We start from the raw sequence: 17,114 nt of genomic DNA on the forward strand, positions 1-17,114 counted from the left end.
TCCTTTGCAAGTTATGCATATTCTTTTGATTTAGTAACAACCGCAAGCTTGATAGTTAGTGTTTTAGTGATTGCTGTGTCGTTGTCATATATTCTGTTGTTTTCTTTTGAGGAAAGCAATGATAAACAATACCCATATTAGCATTTTTGTGTCAGTTTCTTCTTGTAGTTTCGGCTAATAGCGCTTGTGACGTTGAGATTTCGCAGCTCAGGAGGGGCCCCTGAAGGCAGCAATAGTGCAGCTCAGTGTTGTGTGCGGTCTGTTAGTTGTGTTTGCTGTTGGCTCCCCTCTGTCCTCCATTAAAGCTCGGCTCCATCCCTGCTGTACGGCGCAGGCCCGAAGTAGCGCAGCCGCTCTGAGGTTAGTGCCCTACCGCGCAATCTCCATCTATTTCAGCCCCGGCGCAGCCGCATCATCGAACCCGGCAGCGTTAGGGTGAAAGATGCAGATTGTTTATATGTTGACTGCAGCGGGATTATTCTCCATGTTTGGCTATTTTGGGGGGAATCGTGTTGTAGGCGCGTTTCGAAAACAAGCAGGGAGAGAGTAGAATAGCCAGGGATGAGCCGCAGGCCGCTGGGCCTGTCGTAGCGCTCTGTTTTGTTTCATATTGCGCGGGTTTCATGCTAGCTGCTGAGATACCACGATTTGCGTTTCACTGCACACCGAAATCATATTTCTTCACTATCCGAACACGGAAAGCTTCTGCTTTCTTCGAGCAGAGTCAATTTTCATTTATTTGATCGACCATACACCGCCAAATGGTTAGCTAGGCAGCTAATTAGCCGAATGTAGGACATAGCTAGCTTAGCTCAGACGTTGACAAGCAGCCGGTAGATCGGCTAACATTGCACCGCTGTAACATCTGAGAAATAACACAGCCTGATAAACACGGGCTGTTATTACTACTTAGCTGGTTTTGGGAATAAATATTGCAGATGGTGGAAATGTGCACAACAGTGTTCATAGAATCAATGGGAAGTGCATCTTCTCATTGATCCTAGCAGCCGGTAGACTTCATCTGCTGTAGTTTTACTGTGGATAATATATGCAAATAAACATGTCTGGCTGCAGTAAATGACAGAATTTCGCCTCTCTTGGTTTTTTGTTTATTTGTCAATTCTGCCGTGTTAAAAAAAAATTGAATAGAAATAATGTAAAATAATACACATGAACATAATAGCAAAGCTTGCTCATAAGGGAATCCCTCTGATTTGTTGCATTTACATAAATATTACTGCAATATTTATAACTACTTCTAAATTATTTTAATCTTCATAAATAATAAACTGTAAAGTATGCCTTCATATTTAAACTAGTTAATGTAATCTGAAATAACACTGTAGAGCCTTTAATATTTATTGTCAGGCAGATTTGTATTCAATAGATTTTTTTAAAGGTTGTTAATTGTTAATATTTAAATAGCATTGATGAATTCACATCATAATTAACACTGTACTGGCTTAACCTCAATATTTAAGCTTGTTAGGTTAATTCGAGAAGCTTATTTTTCATGTGGAATGCAATTTTGCAGTGTTGCCTTAAATGGAGTTTCTAAATAATGTCAACTTGACTGGGTCTGTTTCAAAAGAAAAAACACATGTACTGGACTGACCTTCTCCACCATATATGTAATGTCAAATGTCAAGTCAAACAGGTTAGGATCTCTAAACCGTTCCCCCTTCAGTTTCACAAAATGCCACAGTCACTGTATATTGATTAAGCCATGGGATTGTAAGTTAATAAAATTAATATGTGTATAAGTATTGTTTGAGGGATTTTCATCCACTAACCACACTATAATATCAGTTCTCTCCACATACACATGTAATTCAATGATGAATGTGCACACACTGCATATCCCCAAGTAGGACCTCTTTAGTTAGTTCCTTTAATTATTGTCAGTTGTAGTTGAAACTTTGGTATTTATGTCAAAAAAGTTGCCAGGCAGTACCAATGAATGTGTTACAAATACATCACTTATAATTTAACACATAACAAACGCCCTAGAGGGCCAGTGGTGCAATAAGTGCACTAAAACAGGGGGCATAATGCTAAATGGCAAAATAAAACACTGCTTTGAGACAATAATGTTTTTCCAAATAAAACTTCCCACCAAAGCATTATGAGGCCCCCTAGAGGCCGAACAGGAATATTGCAACTGGAAGTAACTACAGTATCTTTACACTGTTATACACAAGATTTTTTGCATTATTCTGCGCTAATGTTTTAGAACCTGTACCTGGTTAAAGTTATGTTTCTTGAGGACTTCAGGGTCATAAATATATAAAAAGCATGCATTGTCTTGCAGGTACCGATAATAGTAGATTCTGAGGTCGGCTGGTACCACGTTACATCATTATTTGTATGCAATAATAAGGTTAGGTGTAAAATCTTGTCATTATCTTAGGCCACATCTTCTTTTTCTTTCCTCAGTAACTGTAGCTGTGTAGACCAGGTGGCTGACAATGGAGGAGCACGGCGTTCACCAGACAGAACACATGACCACCATCGAGGCCAGCGCCGTCAGCCAACAGGTCCAGCAGGTTCACTTATGTATATAACGAGGAGGGACTTTTTTGAATTCATAGCACAAGTCTCATTATTTGCATGTGCCTTTAATTAATTTGCCATTTACTTATGTTGTTAGAGCAGAAGCCTTAAGTCACATACAAGTACCACAAGATTTTACTCAAAATTTTATACCCATTTTACTTTTACTGTGTGCAGGTACATGTGGCCACCTTTACTGAAGCGTCCATGATGAGCGCCGAGGAAGACTCGACGTCCTCGCCAGACGATGATCCTTATGATGACACAGACATCCTCAACTCAGCTGGCACTGATGAGGTCACCGCTCACTTGGCTGCTGCAGGTAAGGAGGAGATTTTGTGTGGTTTCTCTGCAGGTGATAGTATTTGTTATCCTTTACACTGAGCTAGTGAAGTTGATTTGTCATCTCAGAACAAACCAGACCTCCTGTTTTTTTGTTTTGTGTTTTAGCCACTACTCCTGGTTTGCATCTGTGATAAATTGTACTTGTCCAGTAAACCACCCACATTTGAATTTCCCTTGGGATTAATAAAGTATCTATCTATCTATCTGTTTGTCTGTCTGTCTGTCTGTCTGTCTGTCTATCTATCTATCTATCTATCTATCTATCTATCTATCTATCTATCTATCTATCTATCTATCCATCCATCCATCCATCCATCCATCCATCCATCCATCATCTATCTATCCAGAGCCATCTGATTTTGGTGTAATGCTTTTTACTGAACAGCAGGTGGTGCTAGTAGACTGTTTGTGGAGAGAATGCCTTGCCTTTGCATTCTTTTTTGCAAATTGAAAAAGAAAACTACATAAGTTGTAAATTGAAGATAATAGTTAAAAGCTCAAATCAGGGAGGAAAAAACAGCACTTAAATACATTTTACAGATTTTGTCTGCTTTGATTACTAGCCTGTACTTTTACTAACAGTCAGACATGCTCTCTCTGTGTCTCTTTGTCTCTCAGGGCCAGTAGGCATGGCAGCTGCAGCTGCCGTGGCAACTGGTAAGAAAAGAAAAAGGCCTCATATCTTTGAATCCAACCCTTCCATCCGCAAGAGGCAGCAGACCCGCCTGCTCAGGTGAGCTTTAAGCATCAATAAGCACATTTTCCCCATACCACCACCCTCATCAGTTCCCATTACCAAAATGCATCACAGTATGTTCTTAGACAGGATTGTGGTTGAACTGATAAAAAATGGGATTTCATTCCAGGAAACTGCGAGCCACACTGGATGAATACACCACCAGAGTGGGCCAACAGGCCATAGTGCTGTGCATCTCCCCCTCCAAACCCAACCCCGTGTTCAAGGTTTTCGGTGCTGCGCCTCTGGAGAATGTGGTGAGTGTTTATAGTTATAGCAGAGTGAACACATTTGTCTGCCAAATAGGTTCCTGCTTTGAGACGATCCTCTTAATCATTACATGAATGAAAGTAAATGGATTAAACCCCATTATTTAAACCAAAAAAAAAAAACAACAGCTGACCATCCGTTAAATCATGTGTGCCAAAACCATGTTTCTATTCTATTTCCATTTATAATGTGTTGTTCAGCTGGAAACTTAACCAGTTCCAAGCTGAAAATCATATTTCATTAAAATCAATTTGTTCTATTAGACTAGAATAAATTGAAACTGTAAACTGCAGGCTGTGTTTACTAATAGCAGATAAGAGACAAGAATGGAGACACATTAAACTGTTAGTAGTAGAATATCTGTAGTGTGCAGAATCAACTTATTTTGCGGTATTGGTAACACCTGTAAACATATACATATATTAGTCAAAGAAATTCAATTTTCAGTTTTATAATTTATGGCATTATAACTGTGCAAACCGATAAACTGCAATTTATCAACTAATTCGATGAAATGTTCAGACTAAAAGACTGATGTGTTTGTCCTGGTTGCTAGGTAAGGAAGTATAAGAGTATGATGCTGGAGGACCTGGAGAACGCCCTGGCTGAGCACGCCCCTGCCGGTGGAGAGCTGGCCTCAGAACTGCCCCCTCTCACCATCGATGGCATCCCTGTCTCTGTGGATAAGATGACCCAGGTTAGCCTTGTCCGTATTGGTTTCCACTGCTCTTCTATTGAGAACCAAACTTTAAGAGTAATTAATAGCGTGTATCTAGAATTATGCAGGTGTTCTTTTGTAGAAATGGGCATATTCAAAACATGTTCCCAGCAGAGGGCACCAGCTGCCAACAAACCACAATAATGAAAATTGTGTCTTACATCTAGGATGAACAAGAGCTTAGTTAACTATATGTATCAAGGTCAAATGCTCATTTGTAGCAGCTTTGGTATGTCCACTAGGATCCCTCTGTGATTCATCCATATGCAATCAGCAATTGTTCCTCTAAAATTCAGTTTGTTCTTGTGCTGAACACCAGCATCAACATTAGAAGCGGTTGTTACATCAGGCATAACCCTGATGTAGAGGTGGTGTCTGCATTCGACAACAAGCTGAGCCTCCCGTCTTTGCTACACAGCAAGAGGAAGTTCAGAGTATGCTGCTCTTGGTAGGTCTTTGACTGCAGCATGAGCACCACCAGCAGGCTGAGTCCTCTGTTCACCCAGGGGAACCCGGCTTGTTTACTCTGCCATCCCAGTGCTGCTGATGCATACTCTGGATCATCGTCAGTGTAGGCAGCATGTCAGCGGCCCGCAGAGATGGTCCGCAGCCCTGGGACAACGGCAGCCACTCTCAGCACCAGATGAATCCTTGGGGGACAGGTGTTAGTTGGTGCTTGTTTTTCTGGAGGTAGTAGGATGAGATTATCAGGAGTAACCTGTTGCCTCACTCAGCTTGGCTAAACCAAGTGGAAAGGTGTTGGGGGTTAGTGTTTTTTAGATGTATGTGTTGGAAACGGGATGTTGTTGAGGCCCTGTGGGAAGGACTGATGAACCTGTAAAATGTCACGCATGAAAGTAAGAAAAGTAGAGGCCTATTCAAACTAAGTTCTCCTGATCCATGTCAGAAGCAACTTGACATTTTATTTGAATACATCTACAGTAGGTTTTTCACAGCTGAAGAAATCCCAAGTGAGGTTTGGAGATACAGACAGAAGGTCTCGGCCATCAGATATATGAAGCATCTGTAGCAGGTGATCCTGGGTCTAGCCTGAGCCCATAATTACCCCCGCGCCTTGTTAGGTTCAGAGACCGGCAACATGGCAGCTTTTCTAAATTCTGATTGGACCACTGCTTGGAGGATTAGGACTGGGGGTGGGGTGGTGGGTGTGAGGGCAATATGCCACTTAGCTCACTAGCCACTGTAATTAGGCCATCTGGCCTTGCACACATACATTCACATCATCTACAGGTGGAAATGCAAGAATCTATTTGTCCTTTTCCTGGTCTAGTCCAAATTTTCATCCTAGTGTTGGCTGAGCCCAGTTCTGGCTACCACCAGATGTACTGTCTGTTTTTTCAAAGCTGTTGTGATAAAACTTTGACCCTCCATTTTCTAATAAGATTCATTTCATCATAAATCTTTGTGTGGTGCAGTGAGTAACTGTGTATCGGATGTTTTGTGATTGTGAGTTGGAAAAGGGGGTCTAATGGAGAGGAGGGAGGGATTTATTTCTCCTGGAACCAAATTTAGCCTGTGATGTCAGGGCAGGCAGACGCTGCAGTGCCTCATTGTGCAATATAATCCCCCCGTGATGCTTGCATATTACCAGGACACTAAGGACATTTGCACTAAACCCCACCACTGCATGTCAGTGAATGTGAGTGTGCGCCTGTTCTGGAAGTGTTGATGTGATGGTGAGTGACTGTGCATGCCATTCACTGTGTACAGATGATCGATAGCAAGCAAGTCAGATTGGATTAGAAGCATCAACCGTTTCCTCTCCCTTCTTGGGGATACGACGCAAAGTCTGGCAGGCATCTCACGCAGCATGTTGGGCAAAGAAATAAGCGTAGGTAAAGGAAACATGCAGCAATCAAAGATAGATTTGGCTTACGATCAGCTTGCTTGAGGGTTATCTGGTTTAATTAAACCTCAACTCGGGTTTAATCAAGCAAGGTACACCTAGCTAATCTAGTTTGCTCCCATTTATTTCCATAAAACCTAAACCAAATTCAGCATCACCGCAACATGCTCTAAAATGTTCATAAAAATATTTCAACACCTTGCAAATACAGTTTCAACAACAACCAAACAGTTTGATCTTCATGAAGGCAAGCAGATTGCTTTACTTTTATGTAGGTTTAGCTACATAAATTGGCAATGCAGTGTAGCTAATATTCAGTCAGTGATCTTAAATTATGCTGTATCTACTAGTTATTAGCACAATGACATAAAAGGTTCAGATACATTTTAATCAGATGATGCAGTTCATTTTGAAATTCATTTTGTAATTCCATATAGGCAAAAATTCATTTCTGGTTTTAGAGCAAAATTTATGATTCTCATCAGTGCTGCAGTACAGAGACTTGGTTACTTCATTATTTGTAAATGGTTTGCTCATTGATACAGTCCGTCCACAATAATGAAATAATGACTTGAGTCTCTGTACAAGTTCATATAATAGCACGCAGCATGGGTGATCAAAGTTAATCTAATGTTTTCGTTTGACATTGATCTTCTTTTTAACAATATTGACCTACTTGTCCTTATTAATACCTTTGCTGAGTGTACTGGAGCCTTTGCTGGGACAGACTGACTGCTGGATCACCCCTGATGTTCTCTTGGTGTCAGTCTGACACATCAAGCTGGAGCCACAGTCATAGATTGGTCTATTAATAAACATGAGCGCATGGTTCTCCTTTTAGACCGCCTGTTTCTATTTGCAGGCCTTGACCACCTCAGCACTCGGCAGCAGGTAGCCGATCAATACACGTCTTCTGCTGCCTGTTCAAGGGCGTGTGTGGGAGGAACACCACAGCTCTCTACAGTTTGGGTGTCTGTATTATCTCTTTTACTCATGCATCTATTTTTTGTTTACTTTAGGCCCAGCTGCGAGCGTTTATCCCAGAGATGCTGAAGTACTCAACAGGCAGAGGGAAGCCTGGCTGGGGTAAAGAGAGCTGCAAGCCAGTGTGGTGGCCGGAGGACATCCCTTGGGCCAACGTCCGCAGTGATGTCCGCACAGAGGAGCAGAAACAGAGAGTAAGTGAAAACACTGGCGTTGAAATACTTAAAGACGAGGATCCTCCCTAAAATTGGAGCTTACTGATTAAGTACGTAGCTCAAGAACACAGAAAATTACATTTATTCGTGTTGAGCCTCTTTTTAAAGTAATATAAATAGGGTTATTAAAAAAAAAAAAAAAAAAAAAAGGCATTTTTTAAGAGGTGCCACATCCTTTATTGTAGATCAGGTCCCTAAGTGACACAAAACCAAACAGAGCCCTGATTTTACGGTGTTCAGAAAGTTTCTTTTAACACAGCTTTAAGATATATTTGCTGGTATCTGAAAAAGTAGATCTCTATAAAAAGTACAATGTGGAATTCAGTGACAATGTCAGTACTCCTTAGCAGCATAGTTTAGTCATTTAGTTTAGAAGATGTTTGAGGCTCTCATTCCTGCACTTATTAAAATGAAGCTACAGGCAGCAACAACAATAGGCATATGATGAGCTAATTAATGAGGTCTAGATTGGCTGGTAAGCAAAATTTTATGGCTTCTGAGCCAAAAATCCATTATTTTGCTCTCTGAAGAAGCAGGGACTTACATCAGCCTACACATTCTAAAGATGATAACTGCATAGAGTTACACTCAGTCAGTTCAAGGCATGAAGGGATTTTCATGGAAAATTTTTGACACATGGCATGAGAGAGACTTTAAGCAGAGTGTCTTGGTATTGATCTTCTAATATGACTTCAGGGCAGAGAAAGGACCAAGGTGTGTCCCCCAAAAAGACAAACCCTTCCTTTAACATATCTCTTTGATCCCATTTATTCATCTTTGTCATTTATTCATGTAAATAATCTTAAAGATTATTGCCCCCATTAACTTGTGCCTACACTTCCTCAGGTGTCGTGGACGCAGGCGTTGCGAACTATAGTGAAGAACTGCTATAAGCAGCACGGCCGTGAGGATCTATTATATGCTTTTGAAGACCAGCAGGTAACCACGGCAACCACCACCCAGCACCACCTGACCACTGCACAGAGCATCGCTCACCTTGTGCCATCACAAACTGTGGTACAGACCATCAACAACCCTGATGGAACCGTCTCGCTTATCCAGGTGCGTTGAAATTACAGTACGATCATCACAGTCTTGAATGACACTTTTGTGTTTGTTTTTTTTAATTATTTTAATTAAAAGCTCATTTGGATTTTCCCAAGTTTGATACACCGTGCGTTCATATTTCTCAGGTTGGCACAGGACACACAGTTGCCACTCTGGCAGACGCTTCAGAGCTGCCTGGTGTAACGGTGGCTCAGGTCAACTACTCAACTGTGACTGATGGAGAGGTAATACATATACTCATGTTACGTATCTCATATGTACAATAATATAATATGAAAGAGTGTACTCTTCTCCTGTTGATGTAGTAATGAACTCCAAATCAACTACTCCTTAATTTTCTGAGACACATTAAATCATAGACCTGCCAAGTATCCTGAGGAGATGAAGAAAATTGGCACCAACATCTCAGTACAAAGCGCATGTAATGGGAGCTGTCCATTCAGCACCACAAAATCACAACCAGAAGAATCCAACAACAGCAATAGTTGCTCAGTGCTTATTACCCTCTTGCTGATGGTCAGTTATTTTGTGTTTTTTGTCTAGGTGGAACAAAACTGGGCCACCCTCCAGGGCGGGGAGATGACAATCCAAACCACCCAAGCATCAGAGGCCACGCAGGCTGTGGCATCGCTGGCTGAAGCTGCTGTTGCTGCCAGTCAAGAGATCCAGCCCGGAGCAACAGTCACGATGGCTCTCAACAGGTGATCTGGAGAGAATTTGATATTGTCATGTGCAGTTTTCGCTAAAATGTTTAGCGGTGCTTTAATGCTTCAAGTAGCTCTGACACTCCAGAGGAAGGCATCAAGTGAGTTGAGGGATCAGAACATAATTTTTAACATCTTTATATTCAGGAACACTGTGTTTGTTCTCATTTGAAAAATCCTAGTGAAATTTTAAAGTGAACCACTCTCCTGATTTTTAACGTATCAGTCCTAAGAAAGACCATACTTTCATTCATGGCTTGTTTACTCAAGCTTTTATATATGTTACTAGAGAAAATGTAGTCATACTGTAGGATTTAGCTTTTACTGACCAAATTCACATGAGACTTTTAGCGGAGGAGCTAGCAAACACTGCAGAGTACAAGAAGAATACATAATTGCTCAAGCACCTCTGTCTACTGGTTGAAAATGGGACAACTGTCTGGGCAGGTCACTGGAGTCCCCTTGAGATGGGAGTCAACGAATTCTCATCCTGGTTCAGCATCTAATTAATTAGCTTGTGGTCTTTATAGCAGCAGCATCAAGGTGCAAACCCATTAAACTGATTGTTAGCGACATACTGTATGTGCTAACAGCTTTGTTTATTTAAACCAAAAATACTAGTGAAGGGGATAAATATATGATTGTACCTGTAATTAAAATATTGTGAGTAGTAATATTGTACAATGTTTTCAGTCATATTATAGACTCTGTCATAAGTATATTACCTGCCGGAGGAAGGTATGTACAGGGGTTGTTGTCAATGTAGTGTTTTTCTGGAGAGAAAACACACACCCTTGTATTCAGATGGGATCTACAGCAGGATCTTAAATGATGTCTCATATGGTGACCTGATAACAGCAAGTTAAAAATCATTTGCTGTAGTCTTCAGCTGCAATTTTAACAGGCTAAACTTTTGCTAGCAGCCTCACGATCAACATTTTTGAATTTCATGATCTTTCAGGCTGTTATCCAGAGCCTTTAAGGCATTTAACTTGCTGAATTTAACCGCCTGATAGTGAGATGCTCGCCGTTTTTTCATGGCAGCACTGTCAAGGTGATCATTTCAGATGTATGATCACGTCCCTTCGGGGCTTGTTACCTGCACCCACCTGAGTACTCCTTCCTCTCTCCTCCCCTCCTGCTGTTTACCTGTGCTGAGCTACTCTGGGCTCACTGCTCCACAGGCTCTGGAACATTTTGTCTGTTTTCCAACTCCAGAGGGGGAAGGAGAGTCTGTCTTTTCCGTTGTGTTGACAGCGTGACCAAAAATGACACCTTATCATGCACCAAAATTCATTAGCTGTGGTTGAGGGTAAATTCCTGCTAGCTTGGATGATCTCCTATCAATTGCTCTAATAAAGATTTAGTTTATGGCACAAAATGCTAACCACTAAACCAAAGAATGACTCAGCTTGTCTTTGTCTGTCAAGACTGATTACAGAAATGGTCAAAATTTAACATCTATCATGAAGGATTGATTATCTGAAGAGAGTCAATCCTGCCTACTGTCTCTGCTCTCGCAGCTCCTCCTCCTTTCTGTCCATCTGTATTTCCATCTCAGATGTGATTATCGACCAATCTGTGAATGGTTCCATTAGTTCATAACGAAACTGGTGTGGTTATAAGCTTGTGGTAATTCCACTGGATAGATCTGGTTAATAAAACTGCCTTGTTAGGCCCATAGCACCTGTCCTTTGGGAAGATGTGACAGATTCTCCATAAGTCCAGACTAGAAAAGCCTCTTACAGCTCCTGCACTCGTTCCTCTTCACCCCACATCTCTCTAATAACCCTCGCCTTTACCAGCAGACGGTGTGCGTGTGTGTCAGAGGGAGCTTTTAGGCTTTGTACCAAGACTGTATCTGGAAGCCCTAATGTCACCGTCCTTCTTGTGTGTCTGTGTATTTTAAATTGAACATGCTTTTGCATATATTGTGTGTGTTTCAGTGAGGCAGCGGCACATGCTGTAGCGACATTGGCAGAAGCCACTCTACAAGGAGGAGGGCAGATTGTCCTGGCAGAGACAGCAGCTGCTGTCGGGGCACTGGCAGGGGTTCAAGATGCCACAGGTACCTGTTCATCCCACATATTATCATAATATCACCAACACTGAGGTAACGTGCAAAATACACCGCAAATTACAGCATTTGCATGCCCATACCTTGTAGTAAAGTCACTTTTATTAGTTAGCCACCTAGCATCAGCACTGATCATCAGTCCTAATTTTCTATCAGTAGTAATCTGATTATATGATAAACACTCAACAGTTTACACTTTCATTTGCATTAAATTGTGATTTCAGAAGTAGAAATCCAAATTATTATAATGGAAAGGAACAAAACAATAATGCGTTAGATTTTGTCCACTGTGAAATATCTAGATAAAACAACAGATAACTGAATTATTTTGCCAACAAAAGTTCGCCACCACATCTTTAATAATTGTGTACGTTCCTTAGCCAGTGACATTTCTAATTAACCCTACTGAGTGTGATGAATCTTGTGAGCCCCCCGCATTCTAATCTACTCTGTGCTGATGGGACAGATGGTGTGTTTTTGTGTGTGTGTCTCGTAGCAATATAACCCTTCTTTTAAAGACACATTTTTGAAGGTCGACCCTCCCTAAATGTACAGTGCATGCACTGCTGGTGCACTGTGTCTGCTGGGACTGCTCCAGTTTGTAGTGACAGCTTTACATCCTCGTTGGAGAGCATTAACAACCATTTCTAGCATATGTTTAGGCACCATTCACGGGATCAAACATGAAGATGCTGCTTGTCAATGAGTTGGTAAAGAGGGAGAAGCTACTAAACTGAAGTTGATGACTTAAAGTAGTATGTAAATGTTAGTAGTCCCATAAATACAGATATAAAGGTGAAAATAAGCATCAAATACAAAGACATTTTGTGATTTTGAGACAATTTGATGCAATGACTGCATGTTTTATATTACTTACCACGGAAGTCATAATAATTTGATGCAGTCATTTGTTTTTGGAGCTCAGTACACTGGAACATTGTGATTTATTATCAATGCAGTGATGCAACAAATTAATTCTTACATCTAATTTCTTTCTGCTGGCACATAGTCAGTAGCATGTACAATAGCAAAGCCTATGTAGACCTGGCTACACACTAATCTTGCAAACTGTCAATCTTTTTCGCCATGTCATCTAATCAGTAGCATGCATGTAGCACACACACACACACTCACACACACACACACACAGTGCACTAGTCCAGGGGCATGAACGGGTCCCTCAGGGGCCCTCCTAAAGAGCTTTGATCCACTCCATTATCAGTCCATGGTCTATTCACTGGGCCAGCTGTCAGCACACAACCCCAACTTCTCTTGCTCATCTATATACAATATATTCACACACACAATTTCACTTTCCACAAGAATATTGGCCAAAACTCAAACAATACTGTGTGCCTCCATCTCCTCAACCTAATGTCCATAACCTGCATCAGTAGAAACATCACAGCACTGACGCTTGCATTAAAACAATAAAGCTAATTAGCTTAGCATTGCAGGTACAGTTAAAGAAATTAAGACAAAAACTATTTAACTTGTCTACATTAAAATACAAACACGTATTTTGTTTTCAAAAATCTTGAAATATCAAATCCTTCCAGATTTAGGACCCATGTTCAGATATTTGAACAAGTTGTTCTAATTGTTGGAGGCAAACCTGGGAAGCACAGCATCTTTTCCACAGCAGCAATTATAGTTAAGGGGGACAAAAACAGAAAATTAAGGTGTTAAGATTGGCAGGAATTTGATTACTAAATGGACATTTTCACTGCCTGAACCATTTTTAGAAAATGTAGTTACGATGGGTAAAAGGAAACGATGGAAACTCACACATTTACATAAAAACGACCTGACAGAAAGTATTTGGTAAAGCACTGTGTAAATACAAAAGTATATACAATATGCCAGTGTACATTTGCGCATTTGTATACACCAGTAAATTCAAGTTACTCAAATCTAACATCTGCAGCCTTTGTTGTTTGACATTTCGCTTCCTAAACCATAAGGAGTCATTTGGCTGCAATAGCTCACTTAACCAACTAATGGAGCTGCCAAAGCCAGTCCTTCTCCCCACTGTTGACCTTAGCTAATCACTGTAGTGCTACATAGGAGTGAAGAGCGCCGTTTGAAGTGCACTGGCCCAGACACACCGCTGATTGGCTTGTGTAGTCACCCTTCACTCACAAAGGCACGCAGACACACATGTACATAAACACAGTTACACCGGGGATAACCCTTAATGTCGGAGTGGCTATGTTCGAGTGGTCAAGTGAGGCACTTCAGTTAGGAGCTGTGCTGTGTCCATACTGTGCCAGCTCTAAGCCCCCCCCCCCATAATCACTGCCAGCACAATTACCTGCATCAGCACAACTTAATACTGTCACAAATCACTGGCAAGGGGGCTTAGCAAGAGCCTAAAAAGGGGGCAGACAATTGCAAACCAACTTGACAATAGGGAGTTATTTCGGGAGCTCTGAGGTTGAATAGTTATAAAAATGCATGATTTCTGTTCATGCTTTTGAAAATCTTTAAACAGTATGTGTTGTAAAATAGATTTGAATCCATCCCAGTGTTGGGATCGTCTCAGTTATGTGTTAATGTGTACTTGTTGCGTTTAATGTCCAGCGTCTAAGCTCAGCGTATTGGGAGCAGGCATGAGCTACTGCCATCCCCTGCACTGACCTTCTTGCCTGCCTGTGACACTGTGACAGCTTGTAGGGTGGGGCAGAGGCCCACGTGACTGCAGCAATAATCCCTACAGGCAGACACACACACACACACACACACACACACACACACACACACACAGCTGGGAATGGGGGAAGCAAGCTGAGGACGTTCAATCGGACCATTGTTCAGAAATGCCTTCTGTGTAACATGGCTGCCTCCTGTCACAGACACCTACCTGGACTCGACGGCTTCCTAAACACAGTGTAAAACATAAACTCTCAATGAGATTTCCTCTGGATGAAGAGCAGTGTTTGACAGTACAGTGGTGTCTAAAATATAGAGAAAAAACACAGAAGTTCAGTTAATGCTGCTTGTGTTTTGCATCCGACTCCAACAGGTCCCTCTTATATTTCCTCAGGTCTGGTCCAGATCCCCGTCAGCATGTACCAGACCGTCGTGACCAGCCTCGCCCAGGGCAACCGGCCCGTCCAGGTTGCCATGGCGCCTGTCGCCACACGCATAGATAACACTGTCACACTGGACGGCCAGGCGGTGGAGGTTGTGACCCTGGAGCAGTGACACTTGGGACCTTGGAAGGAATAGAAAAGCACTGAAAGGCCACCTTGGAGATTTGTTGATCTCTCCCGTTTTCCAAGACATCACTGTCACTGTGTACAGTGTCAAATATATTTTTAAATGTACATCTGCAGGGGAAGGAAAAGTGAGTTATTAATGCATTGTGTTTACTATGTAAAGATATTGCTTTTTTTGGTGTAATTTTTGTTTCCCATTTAGCTTCATGTTTTTTAAGCACTGTGTTGTGGAGTATTAAGTATTTATTTCTTTACAATTAACCTTTACTTAAAACAAAAGCCGAACCAAAAAGCCCAGGAGGAAAGCCACCACTGCTTCACTCAGAGTGTGTTACCTATCATTGTTCTGGATTTTTCGGTATCTTCTGTGTTCTTGACTCTTCTGTTTTTAGGATACATTAAACAAATTCAGTGCCATAGTCAGAAATCACTCCTCTCTGTTTCCCCATTTCCTCTATCACTGTTCTAAAATTCCACTCTGTCTACCTGAATCTCCTTCTCTCTCCAGAACAGCTTCTGAGCTGTAGACACTCCCCAGCATTTTTCTCACGTTAGATCATAAAAATATCACGTCTTGTCGTGTTCTTTTTCCTGTTCTGTTCCACTGTAGTCCACGCACATGCCAAAATTTGCGAAGACTCAGGATATACAGTACATCAAGGTGTTTTTTACTGCTGGATTTGCTGAGCTTGACTTCTTGAAGGAGTCTTTTTGTTTACCAAATCTTGTTTCTTTTCCAGTGCATGGATAGGAGGGGCACCCCTTGGTCTGTTTTTAACATGAATTCCTTTGTATGTCGCTAAAGACTCGGTGGTCTGCATCACGCTGTAAAATCACGGGACGTTGGTCATACTGCAGTATTTGTGATGCCAAAAAAAAAACCTTTGCGACGAAAAAAAAAACGCTTGACAAGAATCAACTTAGTTTGATGCAACTATAACAGTCAGATTAACTCTCACCAGACTTGTGTATTTGAAAAAATATTGTCCAATAAAATGGCTGCTGTTCACCATTGAAACAGTTCATGTCTGTTATTAACCATACATCCAAAAATGTAAGAAATGCTAAAGGATTTTTCATACTCACATTAAATATCTACATGTGATGAAGCTGCTCTTTAAAACCTTCTAGCATCTTTAAGCAAACATAATTTTTAATATGTTGTATGCTTTATATACATTTTATAGTTTAATCTCTCAACTTTTATTAACCCCTTTGCACAGCCATATACATAAAAAAGCTAACAATAAACATACACATAGAAACAGAAATTTAGAGAACACAATTGATTCTTTGGTGAGGTATTTCCAGACGTTTTTCTGAGATCCAGTGGAGTCCAAAACAGATTAAGGTGGCAACATTATTACATTTATCATGTAGAAACAAACATTAACATATTTTTTGTCCCATTACCTCTTCAACTTTAAATACCAGTGATACAGTGTTGGCTGTGTAGCTGTCAGCGTCTTTATATGTTTATTCTGTTCATAAACAACCTTTCTTAACACAACTTTGAAACTGTAGTGCTTCTTGAGAGTACTACGATGGCTGAGTAGTCCTTGAAAGTGTCATAAAAATGATCTTTATTCTTGACTTTTCACTTTCAATTACTTAATACAATTTCCAAAATTAAAAAAAATGTTGAGAAAATTCCAATTTTACAATATAAAAGCCTGTTTCATTTGAATATGTCACAGCATCAGTTGAAGCCATATAGAATGTTCCATTTACCATGCGTTCACCAAATAGTATATTTGAAATTCAGTAAATATAGTTACCACCTTCTGGTATCTTTGCTATTCATCTATTAGTAACTGTTCAGGTCATATGGGTTGAGAATTGACTTGTCTGTTTTGAAAAGACTCAGTATACTTAATCTAGCAACCAGTTGACCTTCTCTCACCTCTGCAAGGCCACATACAACCTTTATGTTTTACATTCGATGATGGCAACTTCACAGCCTTATTCCTTTTTTTTTGTAAAATGCCACATTATTCATTGCCACTTGACACAAAACCCAATAACCTCCACACTTTCCTCTGCAGCACCCCCATCTTTCCTGCCGTGACAGACAGGGCCTTGATTACATCATAAGCTGCCCAAACCTCCTCTGCTTTAAAGCCTGGGATTTGCTAGCAGGGCCCTTCTGTTGCAGAGCAGAACAGAGAGAGAAGCGTTCAGGCCTTAATCTATCAGGCGTCAGTGTATATCCCGCTCTTCCTCCAGATTAAAGCCGAACCAGGTTGCATTCACACAGATGAAAAGATCCCATTTTATTTTGTTTCTTCTACACCGCCTCTTGTCATCTCAGCTTGGCACCTCATGGTGAGCTCGAGTGCAAAGTGATGGTCCATAC

At 41.0% G+C, this 17,114-nt stretch overlaps 1 protein-coding gene across 2 annotated transcripts; it reads left to right on the plus strand.

The window, feature by feature from the left end:
• Window positions 1-203: 203 nt before the first annotated feature.
• On the plus strand, window positions 204-15,776 carry nrf1 (nuclear respiratory factor 1). 2 transcript variants are annotated; one of them, XM_023274595.3, is made up of 12 exons: window positions 204-360; window positions 2,437-2,537; window positions 2,731-2,875; window positions 3,517-3,631; window positions 3,765-3,891; window positions 4,461-4,601; window positions 7,509-7,667; window positions 8,535-8,750; window positions 8,882-8,980; window positions 9,300-9,457; window positions 11,407-11,528; window positions 14,563-15,776. In XM_023274595.3, the coding sequence occupies exons 2-12, from the start codon at window positions 2,469-2,471 to the stop codon at window positions 14,742-14,744; spliced, it is 1,533 nt and encodes a 510-aa protein (XP_023130363.1). In that variant the 5' UTR covers window positions 204-360; window positions 2,437-2,468; the 3' UTR covers window positions 14,745-15,776. The 2 variants fall into 2 exon arrangements, with proteins under 2 accessions (XP_023130363.1, XP_023130364.1); XM_023274596.3 differs by having other exon boundaries at window positions 14,584-15,776.
• The last annotated feature ends 1,338 nt before the right edge of the window (window positions 15,777-17,114 follow it).

This window comes from Amphiprion ocellaris, chromosome 21, assembly GCF_022539595.1.
Source record: "Amphiprion ocellaris isolate individual 3 ecotype Okinawa chromosome 21, ASM2253959v1, whole genome shotgun sequence".
NCBI lineage: Eukaryota > Metazoa > Chordata > Actinopteri > Pomacentridae > Amphiprion > Amphiprion ocellaris.